Consider the following 20041-nt stretch of genomic DNA (forward strand, 5'->3'; position numbering starts at 1 on the left):
GGTGTGTGTGTGTGTGTGTGTGTGTGTACACACACCCATGCACATACGCATTCACCCACACAGTCGCACACCAACCAACGCGCACACATGCACGGACACAAACACACGTACACACACACACACACACACACTCACCATGACCCCCCCCCCCCCCCCGCCCCCCCAGTAATAATGGTGGTTGATATTTTATTTACAGTGAGTATGGCAAATGTGAATGAAGTGAGAGGAGAGGAGAGAGGGAGAAGGAAAGAGAGAGGAAATGAGAGGAGGAAGGATGAGAGAGGAGACAAGCAGAGAGGAGAACTAGATGTACCGCAGAGCGGTACAAAATATGACCGCCGCCCAGTCCAGCACATTTTTTCCACAAAAAGAAATCACGCTGAAAGGCCTATATGATTCTAACTGTCTCACTAAATTGCATTATCCACACTCAATTCTCACTGGTATCTGCTAGACAACAAGTACCAAAACATGATTAGTTCATAGATTTCACATGTAAAATTCATTTTATACAACCCCACCTCCACTGCCTGTTCATAATTCTGAGAAATTCTAGATTGTTTGTGTTATGTTTATGTTATGTGTGTGGGTGTGTGTGTGTGTGTGTGTGTGTGTGTGTGTGTGTGCGTGCTTGTGTGTGTGCCTGTGCATGCAAGCGTACATATGTCTACTGTGTGAGTATGTGTCATACGTATGATTACTGTGAATGTATGTGTGTGTGTGTATCTGTTTGTGCACATGTGTGCACATGAAATGGGTTAACATGACCCCTGGAGGCAAACATACAAAAAAAAATGGTCCTCCTAAACCCTACGGTTTTCGAGATATTCACAGAAAACTGTGTCTGCCCTACCCTCCTTTCGGGGGTCCAGTCCAGCGGGGGGGCTACAGATCAAAACGAAAAACGATGGTTCCATGCTATCCATGTGGGGTTATATGCCCACCAAGTTTCGTGTATCCCGGTCTTTCAGTGTCCCGGGAATCATTGACGGAAATTTGGGCATGCGAAAAAGAAAAAAAAAAAAAAAAAAAAATTCTGACTAAACCTATATGACCGCCGCTTCGCTGCGCGGCGGTCATAATAATGATATCAATGTTTTAATTTTTAATGGCACACATGAATATTGTGTTTTGAAATTAAAATTGATGATAAATTACCATTCCCTTTGCATTTTGACTGGCCAAATGCTTACCTGAAACAGCTGGCCCATTTTACCTTAGATGCTGGCCCATTTTACCTGAAACTGCTTATGCAAAAAATGTTGGCACAGTTGATGTTTCAAGAACTGTAGGGCCTAAATAATTATATTTTATGACATCATTTCAACACAAAATGATCAAAAACAGTCATTAGTAATCATAAAAACACTTGGAAAAGGCATATATAGTATTATATTATTTTCCCAACTGATTTACCAAAAAGTGGCCCAATTTAGCTGATATCACCCTACTTTAATTACTCTTTCTGCTGTTAAAGAATGTGTTTGTGATTTCTGTATGCTGCTGAGACCTTGAATTTCCCCTGGGGATCAATAAAGTATCTATCTATCTACTACAGACATTCTCTGCTACAACTCTGAAAGCCTGCGAGAAAAGATTGTATGCGCTGAAAGCGAAAGGCTAGGCGGGAGATTAGTGACTTGTGAACTACATTTCCCATGAAGCCTTGAGTTACAGGAAGCCCGACTCCATAAACGACCTAATGAACTGTGACCTCGGAAGTGTATGTAGTTGTACAAACAATCACGGAGGCTAATGTATTGGCTACCTCAATATAACTTAAAACGTTAGCGTTGCGAGAAATAACCAAGAGACAAACACACAACACACAAGCGTATTCTCCTTTGGAAAGATTCAGAAGAATACAAAAGTATGTGAACCGTTTTTCAACCCTCTGCATTCTCTAGCTAACTAAGCCTGCTAGACAGTTGGCTAATGTTAGGACGTTAATAGCAGTAATGTTAAATCTTAGCCAAATAAATCGCGTATGCCTAAGGTAGATACTTAAAATAATAAGTATAGGCTGATAACAAATAATCTGCATCTTTTCTTAGCTGGCACCCCCACTACCTGTCACGATGCCCGCTCTATTGGAGAGACCAAAGCTTTCCAATGCGATGGCCAGAGCGCTCCACAAACACATTATGAGGGAAAGGGAACGAAAGAGACAAGGTATGACATTTAGGGATCTTTGGCAGTGTACCATGTTTAAAAAAAAAAAAAACATTTGGTGTTATTTTTAGGGCAGTGGTTGGTGGTGGGTTGAACTCCACTGTAGGACGTCGAGGTAACTAGGTAGCATACATCACCCCCTAACAAAATAATATGAAAATTTTTAGAGGAGGAAGAGGTGGACAAGATGATGGAACAGAAAATGAAGGAGGAGGAAGAAAGGAAGAGAACTAAAGAGATCGAGGAGCGAATGTCATTGGAGGAAACAAAAGAACAGGTTGGTGGGTCGTCATTGGTCGTATATGATTTAAAATTACATATTTTGTCTAGCTTATGTGGCGGTTGAGATCTGAACCTACATCAACAGATTGAATAGGGTCAAAACTGTTGATGTGCATCTTCATAATATTTTCAAGTTGATGACTGTAAAATTGTCCTTGTCCCCATTAGGTTCAAAAGATGGGGGAAAAGTTGCAGGGTCTTCAGGAGGAAAAGCATCAACTCTTTCTACAGCTGAAAAAGGTCCTGCATGAGGAGGAGAAGAGGCGTAGGAAAGAGCAGAGGTACAATGCCTGGCGGGTTACATTTACTTCTGTTTCATTGCATTTTTCACCTGTTCAATTGTCGCTTTAATGTTTGCGAACTCCAGATATGGTTGTTATTTTTGTAAAATAAGATCAACATAACTTTATATGATATAATTTCTTTCTATGTATTTAACAGAAGTGGTTGATTGCACCAAATATGTGAACCATTTCTGTCAATGGCCTGTGGCACCTGCTACAATAACAATTTCTTCAAGCAAACATATTTTATAGCAACTAATAGAGAGCATAGAGACTAATCAGTCTCATATCTGCTGTGTGCATTTTTGCCCACTCCTCCATGCAGAATCAATTTTAGGTCTGGACCCTTTGTCAGCCCAGGTTCAACTTCTCGACTGATGACACGATGTTACACGAATGAATTTCTTGACGGAAATTCTCAAATGTCATGGTATTTTTTTTAATAAAAATAATGACCATATCAGTATGGTTCTCAAAATTTCAAGCGACACTGTATGCCACTAATCAGTTTAAGATTGCTAGCAGTGTTTATAAAAAGGAGAACTCTAGCAAGTCAAGTTAAATCAGTCTGTTAACACAGCTTTCACTTTCTTCTGTAGTGACATTACAACATTGACCTCGGCCAGCTACCAGTCAAGCATACCGATGCATGGGCAGCATCTGCTCAGCATGCAAGGTGAACTACGAGTGGAACTCTTTTTTGTTTTAATCATCCCTTTTCCACTGCACGTGTCTGCTTATTCATCGTCTTATCTCTCTTTCTGCGCTTGCAGGCAGTCCTGTCGGTCACAGTCGGTCTGGAGGGCTCCTTGCTGACCGAAGCAAGCAGCTGTTTCAGACTCCTGTCATTCCTGTGAGTCTGCTTTAGACTTTGTTTAGTTTAGTATGTCAGTTATTATATGTTTTGATTTATGTAAATGACTCTGTAAAGATGTAAATTCAGTTTGACTGTTTCAAGAATCATGCAGTGATCTCTATAAGGTAGAACACAAATTCTGCATTGTCTGTCCACACCACTGTTAGGCTTATATATAAAGTCTTCTCAAGATTGAACAGCTTGCAAATGTCAGACTCCTGCAGCATCACACATCTGAATCTGTCGACTTGGTGCTCTTCCCGTACAGGGTCGTCCTTTCCCTGGCCAGGCTGGCTTCAGCACGGGCTCCAGTGAACATGGTCAGTTCACGGCGGGACAGTCGGTGCACGAGCCGTACGTGGTGACCACTGCCCAGCACCCCTCCAGCTACGCCGCCAGCTCCTCCGTGCCCATTAGCTTTGCCAGCAGTTCCCAGATCCGAGGTGAGGCCCCCGTCAGGATTAAACCTGACATCCTAACTTTCGTGCCTGTGTGGAAAAAAAAAAAACAGTGTAGTAGTGTTACAGCCAATTCATTGTCAATTTACTTTATTTTAGTTCTATCCCATAGTGTGACTATGCAAGTACAGAAGATGCTGTAGTATTCAAGAAGGAGTAGATAAATACAGCTAACCAGGAGCAAATTAACATGTTTTGTTCCTCTCCTCCTCTCCTGCCTCTTAGGGGCCTCAGCGTTCCAGGCCATGCAGTATCTGCCTCACCAACCACAAGGCTTTGCCGTTCACGCTGGTCACTTCTCTTCTCAACCAGGTCTGATGCCACCTATCATCATAGTAATAATCATATATGGGTGTTTTAAATTGGATAGCGTCTATAATACTGTGGACATTGTTCTGTACACTCTGGGTAATTTTTTTCAAGTTAATACTTTTGAATTGCAACATCACAACAACTCCCATTGTTTACAACAATGTAAACTCTTCTCTGTTTTGTATAAAGGTTTCATACCCAGTGCTGGAATCCCCCTTCAAAAACAGCTGGAACATGCCAATCAGCAGTCTGGCTTTACTGACTCGGTAAGTCCTTTTTGCTAAAATAGTGAAATATGATGGCAACCTGTTTGTTTAAAATATTGTGTGCACACAAATCATATGATAAACGATGTCTCATGTTTAATGACCTAGCAAGGTATGCAGAGTTTTTTCCTAGGTGAAAATTAGGCTGAGGTGGTGATAACAGGGTTCCTACGCAGTATGAAAAACCTGGAAAAGTATGGAATTTGATTTTAGTAATTTCCAGGTCTGGATAAGTAGGGAAAAAAGAAACAAGGGTATGGAGAAATATTTGTGTTTCCAGACTATTGCATTTGCAGTACTAATCACTTCACTCAGGTCATAATGAACCATTCCTACTGTTGTGTAGCTTAACTGTCAGTCCCCATCGTCAAGATACAACTATGATACAACTAAGATACAACTAAAAATGACCCAGCTAAATGGACAAATATTAAGTGTCATTTTTTAGTTCACTTCAGTTGTCCATACCTTTGTTTTCACCGAGTTATCCCAAACCAGATGTGGCCGCTATGTCGAGAATATGGTCAGAAAAATCTAGCGAGAAGTTTGGAAATTTGAGTATGGAAAAAGTATGGAATTTTGAAATGGAAAATGTGTAGGAACCCTGTGATAAGCTGTGTGGTGATGGTGGAGTCTGGGATGATCTGGGACAGTGTTGATAAAATGATGGTCAATTATGGTCTAATCCTTTCAACCTATGCTTTGAGAACATTAAGATTAATAAAAGATAAAAAGACGTTAAAATTGTGTAAATGTCGGCTTTGATGCACTCGTTAGGCCTATGCTACGTAAAGACTTTAGACTTGACTGTACTCTTGATTTGACTCCTCTCGCACTCTTATCCTCAGTCGTGCTCCGATTCTCTCCTCCACAGGCACCGTTCACTTGTGTCTGTGAACGATTCTCTGCCCCGCGAACGTTCTTTTTTATGGTATTTACAGGTGGTGTGATTGCCTGCGAAGCGTCTCCGCTTGTCGCACCTCCGCCGGCCTGGATACTAGCTACAGGGTCTTCAGCTGGGAGCCACCCTTCACTGATGTCTTGCCCCTTTAATCCCAGTATCTTGATGCTCAGGATCCACTATGTTGCTGTTTGGGTCCCCCAGCTCTTGTCTCTCCTGCGTAGCCAGATCCAGAAGCTCCCCTTCTCCGCTTCTTCTGAAAGATCTTTGATGGCTTTCCTGGCTTTGGCCTCTGTGTACCCGATATTTCTCAGGAAGCGCTTGGTTGAAAGACCTACAAAACCACGACGGCCAACTTCCACTGGGTATCTGATGACATTCCGCCACAAGCTCGGCATACCGTGACCTGGATGGCTCCTTCCTATGCGATTGTCAGCTCGATGATCATGACTCTCTTCTTGGCTACTGACCACAGGACAATGTCTGGTCTCAAAGAGGTGGTGGTGATGTCCGTGGGAAACTTCAGCTGTGTGTCGAGGTCAGCTCTCATTTCCCAGTCGCTTCCTGGGACCAGGACTGTTGTTCCACTCTGAGTGGGTTATCTCTGTCCACCTGTCGGACTAGCTGCTTCTGATGGCGTTGGGCCATAGAGCGGGTGGTCCGGGCCGTTCCAAACAGGCCACAGCTCTCTTCTGTGCCAAACCATCGGGCCAGGTTGGCTGGACTTGGGAGAGTGTCATATGTGGCTCTGATGAAAAGCTCATCCTTGCTTGGGGGATCCTCCACAGATCACTCCATCCCATTGATCTGGGGAGAATACCCTCCCACGTTGGCCACTGACCTTGCTGGGATTGGCCCATTGACTTGACCGAGAGCCTGTCTTCCTCCATCCTCATCACTTCAATCACCACCATCTTCTTTCTTTCCTTTGCAGATGCTTTTGACCAAAGCTTCTGAGGTTCTCCCCAGCCTAGTCCATGTCTTTCCCACTGGGTTCTTCCCTCAAGGTCCTGGTGCTTTAGCCTGGAAATGGCATTGTCTACACAGTCTTCTGCCTTCCATGCTCTGCCCATCCGGATCCTGACGCCACCATTCCTGATCAGCCGATCACTTGACTGCCTCAGTTCTAGCACCAGCCTGGTCTTCTCCAGCCTGTACTAGGGCTGGGCGATATGGCTGAAAACTGTATCACGATATAAGTATTTCATATCAGTCAATATCGATAATTATTGATTTAAAAAAAAAAAAATCTATTTCAGATAAGGACCAGAAGAAAAAAAGTTCAATTAAAACACTTTTATTTTAAACTTAACCTTCCTCTGATTTTAATCACCTCAGTTATCAATCAAAGCAAACAGGGAAAAGAAATAGCAACACAATCATGAAAAACACTCAAATAAATAAGTCTGAATGAAAAGCTGGAAATATTGTAAACAATCTCCTTGGGACAGGCCCGTTTAAGTCTTGGAAAATACTTTTCCATTTGCATCAGGATTGAGATGATTAGAACTTAGCAGTCAATTTGAATGCAACAGTTTTGAACAAATTCATGCTGCGTGCTAATGATGCTAACAGTATTTAATAGCAATTTAGCCAGTCGTCTTGCACGATTGTGAATGTTTGGATGTGCATGCTGAGGAGGGATGCGCCTGTTGAGAGGGAGAGAGAGAGAGAGTGCATGGGGCAAGGACTCGAGTCTGTTCTATCGCCTACTCTGATAGAGTTGCACATACTATCTACAATGCAAGATATATTTAGCCTATTTATTTATGGACAACGTAAGGCGGGAGGTGTGTGTTGCTTTTAATTATCGAATGTTGTATCGAACATATTTTTTATTGATATTGATTACATGTCTATTGCGATACATATCGCTATCGTTTTATCGCCCAGCCCTAGCCTGTACCCTAGGAGGATGCTCTTTAATGGTCGCTGTAGTGCATTCTCTCCGAACAAAGCAGCGTCTGAGAGGCACTCGGAAGTCCAAGCCACTTTCTGATGTAGTTGTTAGCTGTAGCATCCAATTTTGTGACTTGTTGATGTTATCTCGCTCATCTTCAATGGCCACATTGCACGGTGGTAGAGTGTAACCTGGTAACACCAGACTTTGTATTTGCCAGTAGGGTAGCTCTGGTCAATCCTCATCAGGCCCTCTTTCAGTTGGTCTTTGACAACAGCTGCCATTTGTCTGTCTGTGAGCTCCGCTGTATACTCTGCCCAGGCTTCTAATTTGGATGTTCTGCGAGCACTGGGATTCTCTCTTCTGACACTTGAAAGTAGATTGAGTCCACTTGGTTACCCTTACGAATTGAGAGGCTGCGTGACTTGGCCGGCTTTATTTTTCTCCTAGCTCAGGACAGGAGTTATTCAACCCTCTTTAGAAGCCTTACTGTGCATGTTGTGGTCTGCAGTAGGCTGGTGGTGACATCATCCATAAAACACCGCAGAGGTGGTTAACGTTGGCCTGCCTTGTTGCGCACTCCTCTGCTGGCCATAGTTCAGGATAGTCCAGGATGATCTCGAACACGGCTATGAATAGGATGGGCGAGATGGAGCATCGCATTGCTATTCCCCTGCCTAGTTGCTGCCACCCAGTTGTGTAGGATTGCAGCGCGTAGCAGATCTTCAAATCCTCATAGTAGCTCACAGTGATATTATTATTATTATTATTATTATTATTATTATTATTATTATTACTATTATTACTATTATAAGTTTATTTTATATAGCGCCTTTCTCAAACCCAAGGTCGCTTTACATAGTAGGAAGGCAGGGAAACACAATAACAAACAATACAACAGAGACAAAGGCAGTGAAACACAATAACAAACAAACAAAACAATACAACAAAGACAAGTTATCTGTATGGAACTATGTGTTGGGTGTGGAGGAGAAGTGATCATTAAACAGAAAAGTCTTGAGATGTGCTTTGAAGAAAGGAAGAGAAGGACAGGCACGAAGGGGTTGGGGGAGGGAGTTCCAGAGTTTGGGGGCCAAGGCACTGAAGGACCTGTCACCCAGGGTGGAGAGTCTGGAGCGGGGGATAGCCAAGAGGTTTTGGTCAGAGGATCTGAGTGAGCGGGAAGGAGTGTAAGGGGTCAGGAGGTCGCAGATGTAGGGGGGAGCAAGGTTGTGGAGGGCTTTGAAGGTGAGTAGTAGTACTTTGTATTTGATCCGGGACGGAACTGGTAGCCAATGGAGTTGATGGAGAATGGGGGTGATGTGTGCTGATCGTCTGGTATGGGTGAGGAGCCTGGCTGCAGAGTTTTGAATATATTGTAGTCTTTGAAGGGTTTTAGTGGGGAGACCAAGGAAAAGTGAGTTGCAGTAATCTAAACGGGACATAATGAAAGAGTGAACCAAAGTCTGCATCACTAGCAGAGAGGAAGGGTCGGAGGCGTGCAATGTTACGGAGGTGAAAAAAAGCAATCTTAGTGAGTGATTTGATATGAGGATCAAAGCTAAGGGTGGAGTCAAGCTGAATGCCAAGGAGTGGACAGATGAGCCATCAATGTTGAGAGTGAGATGGGGAGATTTGGTGAGGATGCTTTTAGGGCCAATCAGCAGAATTTCGGTTTTGTCTGTGTTGAGCTTGAGAAAATAGTTTTGCATCCATAATTTTAAGTCAGGGAGGCATTCAGTGAGGGAGCGTGGTGGGGGGTCAGAGGAAGAGGGAGTAGTAAGATGGAGTTGGATGTCATCTGCATAGCAGTGGAAGTTGAGACCGTGGCTGCGAATAATCTGGCCAAGAGGGAGGATGTATATGAGAAATAGGAGAGGCCCAAGTACAGAACCCTGGGGGACACCACGAGTGACAGGGGACTTGGGGGACTGATGTGGACCAAGTGTTACAAACTGCTTTTTGTTGGTGAGGTATGACTGAAACCAATTGAGGGCTGTGCCAGAAACACCAATAGCAGACAGACGGGAGATTAGAACATTGTGGTTGATGGTATCGAAAGCAGCACTAAGGTCAAGGAGAATGAGAATGTTAAGTGAACCAGAGTCAGCAGACAGGAGGAGGTCGTTAACTATGCGTAGATGGGCAGTCTCTGTACTGTGACATGAGCGGAAGCCAGATTGAAAGGGCTCATACAGGTCGTGGTGGTTAAGAAAGGTGTGTAGTTGTGAGGCCACCACTCTTTCCAGTACCTTGGCCAGGAAGGGGAGGTTGGAGATAGGGCGGTAGTTTATTAGTGATGTAGGGTCGGAGTCAGGTTTTTTGAGAATGGGTGTAACTGCAAGAGCCTTTAGGGCAGCAGGCACCACACCAGAGTTGAGGCAGGTGTTAACAATCAATGTAATGGGTTCAGACAGGGATGTGGAGCAGGCTTTAAGTAGAGGGGTGGGGGCAGGGTCAAGCTGACACGATGAGGAGTTGGACTTAGTAATGATGTCAGTGATGGTGAGGGAGTCAGTAGCGGTGAAATGAGAGAGCTGAGGGCCCAGAGAAGGATGAGAAGAGAGAGAGAGATAGCATTGGGGTTGAAGGAGTGGTAGATTTGGCTAATTTTATCATCAAAGAAGTGTAAGAAGGCCTGGCACTGCTCAGGGATCTTAGGACAGGCAGTGACAGGGGGTTTTAGGAGTTTGTCCACAGTCCTGAATAGGGTTTTTGGCCTGGACACGGAGGAGGTTATGAATGATGAGTAGTAGTTTGAGCGGGCAGCATTAAGTGCATCCCTATATGTCTGAATATGTTCGGTGTAGAGCATGGAGTGAATTGTAAGGCCAGTTTCGTTCAAGACGGCGGCCAGCGGCCTTTAGTTGCCTCAGCTCAGGGGTGCACCAGGGGCATGTACGGTTTGCTGGAACAAGCCTAGTCCTGACAGGGGCTAAGCTATCAAGCAGGCTGGTCAGGGTGTCATTGTACATAGCAACCAGGTTATCCGCGGACGAGAGCTCGTCCAGGTCAGACAGCGGTGAGGCCTGTATAGAGGCAGCAAGCATGCTGTGGTCAATTGACCTGATGTTACGACCTGTGATAGTTGTTTTCTCTGAGGAGGGAGGAGGAGAGATCATATGAAAACGGCATTCAATGAGCTTATGGTCAGAGACACCAGAGATGGAACCAGAGACAGAGATGTCATGTGATGTTCTTGACAACTGCTGGCATGTGAAAGAAGTCCAAGGCATACGCTTTTTTTCAAGTCCAGCCACACAATGTGGAGGTCCCTCTTCTCTTTCTTGGTGGTTTGGATCTGGTTCCAGATCAGTGACACGTGCCCCGTACAGCCTGAAAACCCAGGAACTCCTGCTTTCTGACAGCTTGTATCAATGTAGGTGTTTTGGTCAATCCCTTGGGCATCACTGCGAAGATGATCTTCCCTTCTACATTGAGCAATGCGATGCTTTGGAACTGCTCAATGGTAGATGACTCATTGTTTAAAATAATGTGTGATTTGAAACATGTCTCCAAAAAGAACATAGGCTACATTTATGGGATGCTATAGAGCCATGATTTTTGGAGCTCCTTTTACGGGAACGCAAAACCATTGCGAGGGAACTCAATTGGAGCTCAAAAAAAAAAATCCCAACTCAATAAGAATAAATTCTCACTGTGTCCCATTGGGGGCTCCATAGGATGTAACATAAGAAGCTGGGTGTGCTTGGTTGTAAAAGAGATCATATTCACACCTGTTTCAAGAGCTGCAAAATCAGAGTGCCGCTGGACTCGCAGTTAAAAGAAGAAAATCAAGCGCATTCGTCCTCCTCTTCAATTTCAGATGGCCTTGCCTAATGCACGGATTACGATGCAGGGCCATTGCATTGCTGAAGTGGAATAGAGCAGCAATTAGTTACAACTGTCAAGCAATTACAGTTACAACTGTCAAATCAATGAGTTCAATGCTTGTTGTAGGAAATTATGTTTTTCGTGAAAACAAGTACTAGAAATTTGCCTGGAGACGGCACAAAATTTGATCAAGGTGGTTGCATCTCAATTCTCTATGCACAAAAAGCCCTGGTATGGTGTTGAGTCTATTGGTTTTGATGAGTTTTCAAGATTATGTACCTCTCGTATGGTAATCCATACACTTCAGACAGGAATCCAAGATGAGGATGGTTGAGCTTTTTTCTGTTTTAAATTTGATTTTTATCTCTGATGACCAGGAATAATAAAACTGGTAAAAGTGATATACTTTTGTTGTTGCTGTTGTTTATGATCATTTATGACTCATTTCTTAATTTATTTTTTTCCCCATGACCACATGTATGGAGCCCCCCGAAGGAACATGGTGGGAATCATTTTTTAGAGATGGAAATGTATTTTTAGAGCTTCTCATACATTTCCCTCGCAATTGCTATGCAATCCCTCACAAAAATTTGAAAGGGAACGTAAACTTATTATGTAGGAATGCAAAAACATTGCTGTGGGAGCTAAAAAAAAATGTCTCACCGTGTCCCTTCGTGTTTGTATGCTCAGAAATGTTCTATTCTCAGTTTGTAACATGTTCTAATTTAGCTCTGCTCAACTTGTAGCTGACTGGATTCAATAGGTTTTGACATCATCACCATGTCTGCCATTACTGACCAGCTCATTCCCCCAATACCATTCAATTTCTGAGTGAAGAATTTAGTTAATACTGGCCTTAATCCTGGCCTATTTCCCAAACCTGGATGGTTCCCACTCTGGCTAGTGCACCGCTCCCCCCTCCCCCTGTTGTAGATGTGCGACCCAGGCCTTGTGTGTTGTTGCAGGGAACCCTGAGATCCATTCCCCCCCAGGCCCTCCATGTCAGTGCTGCTGGCCTCCTGCCCACTCCCTCCATGGCTGTCCAGATCCCCAGTGCCAAGGTGATCCCTGACCCCCCCACCCACCCATCCACGACCCCCTCCTCTCCCTGGTCCTGTCTGCCCCCACACCCTTCTTTTCCCCTTTCTTCCTCTCTCTTTTCGTGTGCAACGCCGAATCTTTCCATTTCCTTTTCAACCACACCCCCCTGCCTTTTATAATTTGCAAATGTGCAAATATCAAACACATTAAGGAGGTAAGAGGTTTTATATAGCCAGGTAAAATTGTGAAGGATTTTTACAAATACAAATCCTTTCATATGGTTTACTATCATTGGTGTTTTTGTTTTGTTGTTGCTGTTTGTTTGTTTTTCAGGGATGCACGATTGTGGATTTGTGTTGATATTCAATATTTTTGAGCTCATTTTGGTAAACTGCAAATGTTCATTGAGATCTAGATGTTTTGTTCCCTTTGAGACCAAGTCTCTTGTACATCTACCCAAAATGTAGACATTAACTCCTTTAAAAATAAGGAAATCTTCTCAACTTCATGTAGATGTACAATGTGGTACATTTACATCAACATTTACAACTGAAATTTAAATCTCATCTCATATTTCAACCGATTTGTAATATGCTTCCCCTGAAACCTTAATAAGTCGCACCAGCATATATTCATGCCAATTTATCGTCCAAGCATACAGGAAGAAATGCTCATACATGCTGATAATGCACCTATTAAGATGCTGCTTTCCGATACTGGTGTCATACCAATATTATCGTGCATCCCTATTATGTATCACTGTGAACGATGAGTTCTGTTTCTGTGATGTACGCAGTGTTAAATGTGTAATAATGTTCTATTTGTATGTGTACTAGTGTTCTATTTGTATGTGTAATAGTGTTCTATTTGTATGTGTAATAATGTTCTATTTGTACGTGTAATAATGTCAGTCCTTTATTGTTTCATCAGGCTTCCTTCCCAGCCTCGGCCCAGCCGGCCCCTCGCCATGCTCTCTTCTCCCACACCCAGCCTGGCCAGAGATTCTATCACCACAGCAAGTGACCAGGCCTCTCTTCCTACCAAACAGTCTTTTTCTGTTGAGGATACATGGTCATGGTCTAACTCAAAAGAGACTCTCCTATTATGGTTCAACTGGACAAATTCTCATACCTTGGGGCGGTTGTGGTGACCACCAAATGACAAAATGTACAGCAATGTCTGCAGCATCTATTTTAGTAAATAAGTGACAAGTTCTTTGTGCTCTGAAATGTAAAGAATAAAGATGAAAACCTAAGACATTGAGTTTTGACTGTAATTGGTGTTCATATCAGCTTTACAGCTTAGTTGCTTTTAGTTTCTTTTAACCCCCATGCTAGTCCTTGTCAGAGGCAAGTTTGCCATGTTTTAGTTTTTAAATGTTTTAAAGAGACAGATAGCTTCAGTCTATGCCCTGTCTGAAGGTGAATGTGAGCAGTTCCTACTACCTCTTATTAGTATCCCCTGCTGCAAATGTCCTGGACTGTTTGTGTGTCTGGTTTCATCTCTGGTGGCATAGCTATGTCAGTAAGCTGTTGAGGCATGCAATGCATAGAGAGCCTGGCCCACACCTGAATTCAGGCACAGTGCCTGAGAACTTTTAAGCCCTAGGTAAAGAAGAATTTTAGTAGTTTAACTCAGAATGTGCCGATCTACCAGCCATGCATGCACTGCCTTGTGAACCCTGGAGAAATGAAAAGTATTGTTCTGGGACCTATTCAAAGCTTTATCGCTTGCAGCTATTAACATGAGAAAGTCACTGACCATCAATTCTGCCCTCGCCAGCTTGACCGCGATGTTGCTCTGTGTGAGTGACACATTTGCTTGTCTCTGTGTGCCGTGTTTTGCTGAAGCATTAAGTCTTGTTCAACATTTTATTTTTTATTTCAGTTGTTACAACAGCAGAACAGAAAAATATCTCAAGACGTTAAACCAAAAATATGTTGTAGTTCCCAATGTCAAACACGCTGTGACCTTTTACACTACAACAAATAAAAATCAATTTTTGAAATCAAACATCTGTTCTTTTTTTCCTTCAACACCAACAGCTCATCTTTGCCATGTGGCGTGTTAGTTTACCTTTAGACAGTCTCTGAAGGTAGTAAATGAACTAAATAAATAATGTGTGACAATATGGGGGAATATAACATGTAGTACATATATCTATTTAAATACCAATTGTATTTCATGTGTTTATTCATAATGTAACATCTATGTTTTCTTTTGGCTTTCAGCTAAAACAGAAGGGCCGTGGCATGTCTCTTAAGTCAGTGGCACATGGTGCTATGCTATCTTGGTGTGAGCCTGCTGTGTCAGGTCGGCAGCGCCTGTCTAAGGGTCTCTGGTGTATCAAGGACAGCAGAAGATATCTGCACTGCACTTGAGGACTTTGTGCCCGGTCAAAAAGGGGAGATGTCGTCTTCGAGTTCATGGTCTCCCCATGCAGGTTAAAGACTACTCAACCTTTTTCTACCCTCACCCGTCATGTGAACAGTTGCGTTTGCGTATACCTTAACATCAGACAAAACAACCCTAAGAAGGCTTGTAGTCATGGTGGCGGAGTCAAACAGTCGTGGTATGTACATCTCCAAGAGGAACAAGAAATTATCAAACCAGACAAAAAGATGAAGATGAACCAGAACAGAATGAAGTGTTTATAGAATACATACTTGTGATTCTTTGTTGCCTTTACTAAAAAAAAAAAAAAAAACATTCCGTGGTTACCCATGTCGCCTACCCCGCCAGCCTGTACCTTGACTTCTCCCGTGTTTGCCAAGATAGCATCTACACAGCAGGTTGGACTGTACAGAACAGAGAAACATCCCCCCCCCCCCCACACACACACACACAACTCTCTTCGTTCTCCATGAAGATGTACATGTGTGTGTTTTGCCATTTTCTAACATTCACTGGGTTCTATAAGTAACTATCTTGTGAATATTTTTATATATTATTTAGCAGTTTCCAATTATGTTTTTTTTTAAACAAAGGGCTATCATAGAACGTGAAAGGGAAAGAGGCTGCAAAGAACAAAAGAAAAAGAGGAAGGAGGCAAGAAAGAAAGAGAAAAAAAGAAAGAAAGAAAGAAGTAAAAAGTGGGAGCATTGCTGAGGTCTTTTTCTCTCTGTTTTTTCCGGGTCCAGTGCATCTCGTCAAGGCCCTGAGGCGTCGGGCAGAACACGCGGAGGAGGAGGCAGGTGGAGGGGTGGGGTGCAGGATGAAAAAAGGAGTAGAGAAGAAAAATGGAGGGATATAAAGCATGAAACAGAAAGAGAGAAGAAAACAGATGATAGAAGATGAGCCGAAATATAGAAGATAAGTGAATTACATGACTAGTTAGCAGTGATCCCTGGCACTATTACAATACCTGGAGTAGAGCATGTTACCTCATGCTATTCCAATGCTACTGGTTTATACTGAACACGAATAGCCAGTAAACACCATTAACATCAGATAACAGCTGCTTCTCACAGAATGGATACAAAAAGGCACAACAAAGTTTATAAAAATACATATAAACTACAATATAAGTGTTATGTGTTGCATTCTGAATTCCCTTGTAGTAAACATGATTAAAATGAAATAGAACATTTCAAAAGTATTACACACATACAGAAACAATAGCAACTAACAACAGCTTCTCTAATTCTCACCGATCCCATGGCCAACTCCACACACAGGTACACACACAACACACACACACACACTTCACAGACTGAAAACTGTTGGACAGATGCGAGCATTCATACTGGTGTCTGATAAACAAAGTATTTGCCATTACCTGTAGCTGGTTATTTGGCCATGGCTTTGATGGCCACTGCAGACTCCTCATTCATGGCAGACAGGACTGTGATCTAAAAGACACACAAACACACATCTTCACATCTCTGCACTTTTCCAGAGGGTTAATTGGATTCAGTGGATTCTCGAAAATATGCTACTTCAAATAGAACTTTTTTGACATGAAGTGGGTAAGCACAAACATTCAGTACCATTTAAAAAAAAAAAATATTTTAAAGAAGATTTGTTGCAACTTGCTATTACAACCATAATAGGTCACCCAAGCTCAAACTATAGGCTATATTAGGCATATGGCAAGCTTTGCTCATTAGTTTCTATTTGTTTTAGTTTTTTATTTCTTTGACATACATACGACACAACACAATCTATAGTATATTTGGCAAAGTCAAGGCTCTCCCATCCTCCAGAAGTAACAGCTTTAAAGCAACACAGTGTAGTTCTTTTACTTTAAAAAGATCGTCTCCAAACTCATGTTGATGCTTAAAATGTGGAGAATGGAGTCTCTGACAGTGGTAGTGCACGTTCCGAACATCTAATATCACACTGTATCGCATGTTGTCTTGGGTTCAGAAATGTGTGAATATTTTAGTCTGATTGAATTGATAGCAACTTAATACCACAATACAAAACAAAAACACATGTTTTTTAAAAGCCTAACCAGAATTTCCTCTCCAGCATCAAACTTGTTCTCAATCTCCTTTCCCAGGTCTCCCTCTGGCATCTTCAGGTCTTCCCGCACATCTCCGCTGTCCTGGAGCAGAGACAGGTACCCATCCTGGATGCCAATCAACTGGTACGGGCATTCAAGGGGCAGAAGAGGGGGGAGAGGAGAAAACAGGTACCAAAGTGAGTGGTCTACCCTCATTTCTCTCAGTTTTGTTTCTATTAGTTGATAGAAAGAAAAAAGGAGCTTATCTCAAACTATTTTACTAGTTACGATTTTTCAGAAATTGTATTAAACATGCACTTGGAACACATAGAAATGTGCTGATCAGGGGATACTGGCCATAATGAATCTAGTGGTCTAAAGTGTAAAACGGTATGGCTGCGATGCTGCAAACCTGGTAGTCCATTCGCTTGATGTTTGGGACGTCCATGTTGTGCGTGGAAGGACAGATATCTTCATACTTCTTCCCACTGAAGATGTCGATACCCACCATGTGGACCTGTGGACATAAATCGACAACAATCACGTGACCCACTCACACCAGTAGTTCAGGCCCAATGGATGTTTCTGCCCATCTCAGCCTTTCTTCTCATTGTTTCCACCCTTTGTGTTGCATTGTATTGACATGAATGTGGTTCCGCGAGACCCATTCACGCACATGCATGGCTCACTGTTTACGTTCCAGACACTTCTGCCATTCTTATCCAGCCGCACAACACCAAATAAACAACCATTACACAATCACACTATGGGGGAGGGGGGTACCTTGGCGTGGCCATGTTTGCCTGTCTTGGAGGTGGACATCTCCACAATTTTGCAGGGTCTCCCCTTCAGCACCACAAAGCCATTTTTGCGTAGGGCCGAACATTGCATGGGGAAGGTGGCAGAGGCCCCAGCATCGCCTGTTGTAAAATCCAAATCAGCATCTGCCATGTTGATTCTGTAACATGGGGGACAAGAGGGGGCAAAGTGTTATCAAATCTCTTACAAGCAGCATAAGCAAGGAATCAGGGTAGAACGTGTCACTTGAACTTTATTTTAGTGTTAATGTAGGGGCATTCTGTATCAGTCAGGCAGTAGGTGATGATGTTAGATGCTGTTTTGTATTATTATTAGAGACAGCTCCATGGGACTTCATTCATTCTAAGCAGTCTGCTGGTCTTCTGACGTCCACTAGTGCTAAATAAGGCAACAGATATATGGCCCCTGTTAACAGGACTAGACACGTTGCCAGCGTCAAATATCTGTAATGCACCTTAAAACGCAACTTCGGACGATACTGAAGCAACAAAGATGCAGAATACAGATCTCAATGATATTCAAAATAATAACATTTGGTCTCCGTGGGTTTAAAGGTCTGTGTATAGTGGCCAAACGTCGAGTCATGCTGCTGGCTCCACACGCGCATGGGGAACTATGACTTGAGTTTAAAATAGATCGGAACAAATAAACTGATCGTCCCATGAATTTAGACATAAAACAAGTCTTGCACGTATTTCACAGAACAAATGATCGTCGCAAATGAAGAACCGCAAAAGACCTAGATCACGTTATATGCGTTCTAAGATAACTAGTAAAAAAACACATCAAGAGCGACAGACTCCGATTCACACCAAGAGCGGCTAATCCGCCGTACTTGACACGCAAACACACGCCGCCATTGGAACAGGCTTGCACATAAACACGAACATCAGTTGTTACAGAGCACAGTTGCAAATTATTGCGGTTGCAATTATTAGCTAATTACTGTTTTTTAATAGGCGAACAAAACGTTTAATTTCTGCACAAATCCGTTCGGCCACACCAAGCCCCCGGTTAGCACATACGGCCTGCTGCGTGCATACAGGCCGCCAGTGACGGCAGCACTGATAACATGCGCACTCCACAAGCGCTGAGGCCCACTGACATGGGAGCTACCATTACTATGCAGGTGCGACAGATGTAGTTTTGTCAACGTGAAAGCATGGCGCATATACGTCAGATGGCGTTAATTAAGTTTAGAAATAGTCTGTGTCTATTAATTTGACAATTCAGGGGCGAAGTCGTCACGGTGTCGCCTGTAATGCACTACCCCGGTGCGCAAGGCAGCCCACTGCGTGCCTAGACCCTGGTGCCATGAGTTACATCTTAAGTTAATTTATCTTTTAATAAATTATGTTTGATCTTCTTACAACGTAAACTATCTTATGCATATGACTTTCTGATATAAGATACGATAAAAGGTAATCGAATATAAGTGGCCTGAGAATCGAGTTCCCTGACCACGCCGAAAAAGAAGTCAGAGGCTATGGCATGGCCAGACTAGAAACCCAATTTACATCCTACTGAAATTGGTTTATTTATATCGACTAAGTTTTGCAATAGTGCGTCCAGTGTGACTACATAAAATGATAGATTAGTGCTAGCATGGGGCAGAAGGGGGCTATCCTTACGCGTGATCACGCCCGGTATTTCAGAGGTCTTATGAGTCACTTACCCTGTCCACGGTCTTTCCTTCTGTAGACTCTAAAAGCGCTACCCGACAACTGTCAACTGGCCCCTCCGATTTCTTCTTTATGTGTGCGTCTCTCTCCCTCAGTCCACTTGGTGTCTGTCTGCTGTCTGCTGCCGCGGTGCCTCTGTCGTGGCCGTTCTCTAAATTCAGCTCGCTCTACGCTTCTTTCATTCCACTCGGTACGTTTACCCCGTCGTTCCCCCCCTTTGAATGCACCTTCAAGCCACTGAAGAGGATACACGCGCAGGCACAGCCACTACAGCCTACAGTGCAAAGCCGAAACTAGCAAAGAAAACCTCGCTCACGCTCTCTCACTTTACTTACTCACTCACTCACTCACACCCGCACCCAGTCATCCAAATGCCCATGACATGAGCCTCGACCGTTTTCTCCTCACTGCGCAAGCGCATTCACTCTCAACTATTCAATGGAGACTACTGGCGCGCGTAGGGCGCAGCTCCGACCATCGGGAGCGCGCCAAGCTTCAGTGCCTCATGCTAGACAGAATGATTTCATAACAATTGTGCTATGTCTAAAAGCGATTGCTGGTCGAGACGTAAAACTAATACGAATGTATAGGCCTATTTGGTTTAGGTTTCTCAGACCAATCCCATTTCAAGCCATAGGTCTACTTGATTGCTTGACCGAAGAACCTCTCAGTCAATCAGGCATACTCACGTCTTTTTACGCACGTGGTTGAGCCGAATTCTCTTAACCTCCGCGTAAATTACGCAAGGATATTAGGTCAGAATTCTCACTGTGATATTGAATGGAAA

At 43.2% G+C, this 20041-nt stretch overlaps 2 protein-coding genes across 4 annotated transcripts; one reads left to right on the top strand and one right to left on the bottom strand.

Annotated features, from left to right (window-relative positions):
- The first annotated feature begins 1721 nt into the window (after positions 1-1721).
- On the top strand, positions 1722-13561 carry LOC143127578 (G protein pathway suppressor 2-like). 3 transcript variants are annotated; one of them, XM_076289152.1, is made up of 12 exons: positions 1722-1870; positions 2055-2172; positions 2340-2449; positions 2623-2735; positions 3064-3168; positions 3338-3414; positions 3512-3591; positions 3863-4037; positions 4278-4364; positions 4554-4630; positions 12231-12326; positions 13237-13561. In XM_076289152.1, exons 2-12 carry the CDS (start codon positions 2079-2081, stop codon positions 13327-13329), a joined length of 1107 nt encoding a protein of 368 aa, XP_076145267.1. In that variant the 5' UTR covers positions 1722-1870; positions 2055-2078; the 3' UTR covers positions 13330-13561. The 3 variants fall into 3 exon arrangements, with proteins under 3 accessions (XP_076145267.1, XP_076145268.1, XP_076145269.1); XM_076289153.1 differs by lacking the exon at positions 12231-12326; XM_076289154.1 differs by lacking the exon at positions 3064-3168.
- Positions 13562-14169: 608 nt separating this feature from the next.
- LOC143127579 (eukaryotic translation initiation factor 5A-1) lies at positions 14170-19602 on the bottom strand. Its single transcript, XM_076289155.1, has 6 exons — positions 19248-19602; positions 17537-17711; positions 17166-17270; positions 16763-16894; positions 16085-16157; positions 14170-15463 (listed from the first exon to the last, which is right to left on the bottom strand). The coding sequence occupies exons 2-5, from the start codon at positions 17702-17704 to the stop codon at positions 16095-16097; spliced, it is 468 nt and encodes a 155-aa protein (XP_076145270.1). The 5' UTR covers positions 17705-17711; positions 19248-19602; the 3' UTR covers positions 14170-15463; positions 16085-16094.
- Positions 19603-20041: the final 439 nt, after the last annotated feature.

Source organism: Alosa pseudoharengus, unplaced genomic scaffold (assembly GCF_046254945.1).
Source record: "Alosa pseudoharengus isolate Yale_2024_CS ecotype anadromous, Long Island Sound unplaced genomic scaffold, YU_APseudo_1.1 YU_APseudo_1.1_scf_17, whole genome shotgun sequence".
Classification (NCBI taxonomy): domain Eukaryota; kingdom Metazoa; phylum Chordata; class Actinopteri; order Clupeiformes; family Clupeidae; genus Alosa; species Alosa pseudoharengus.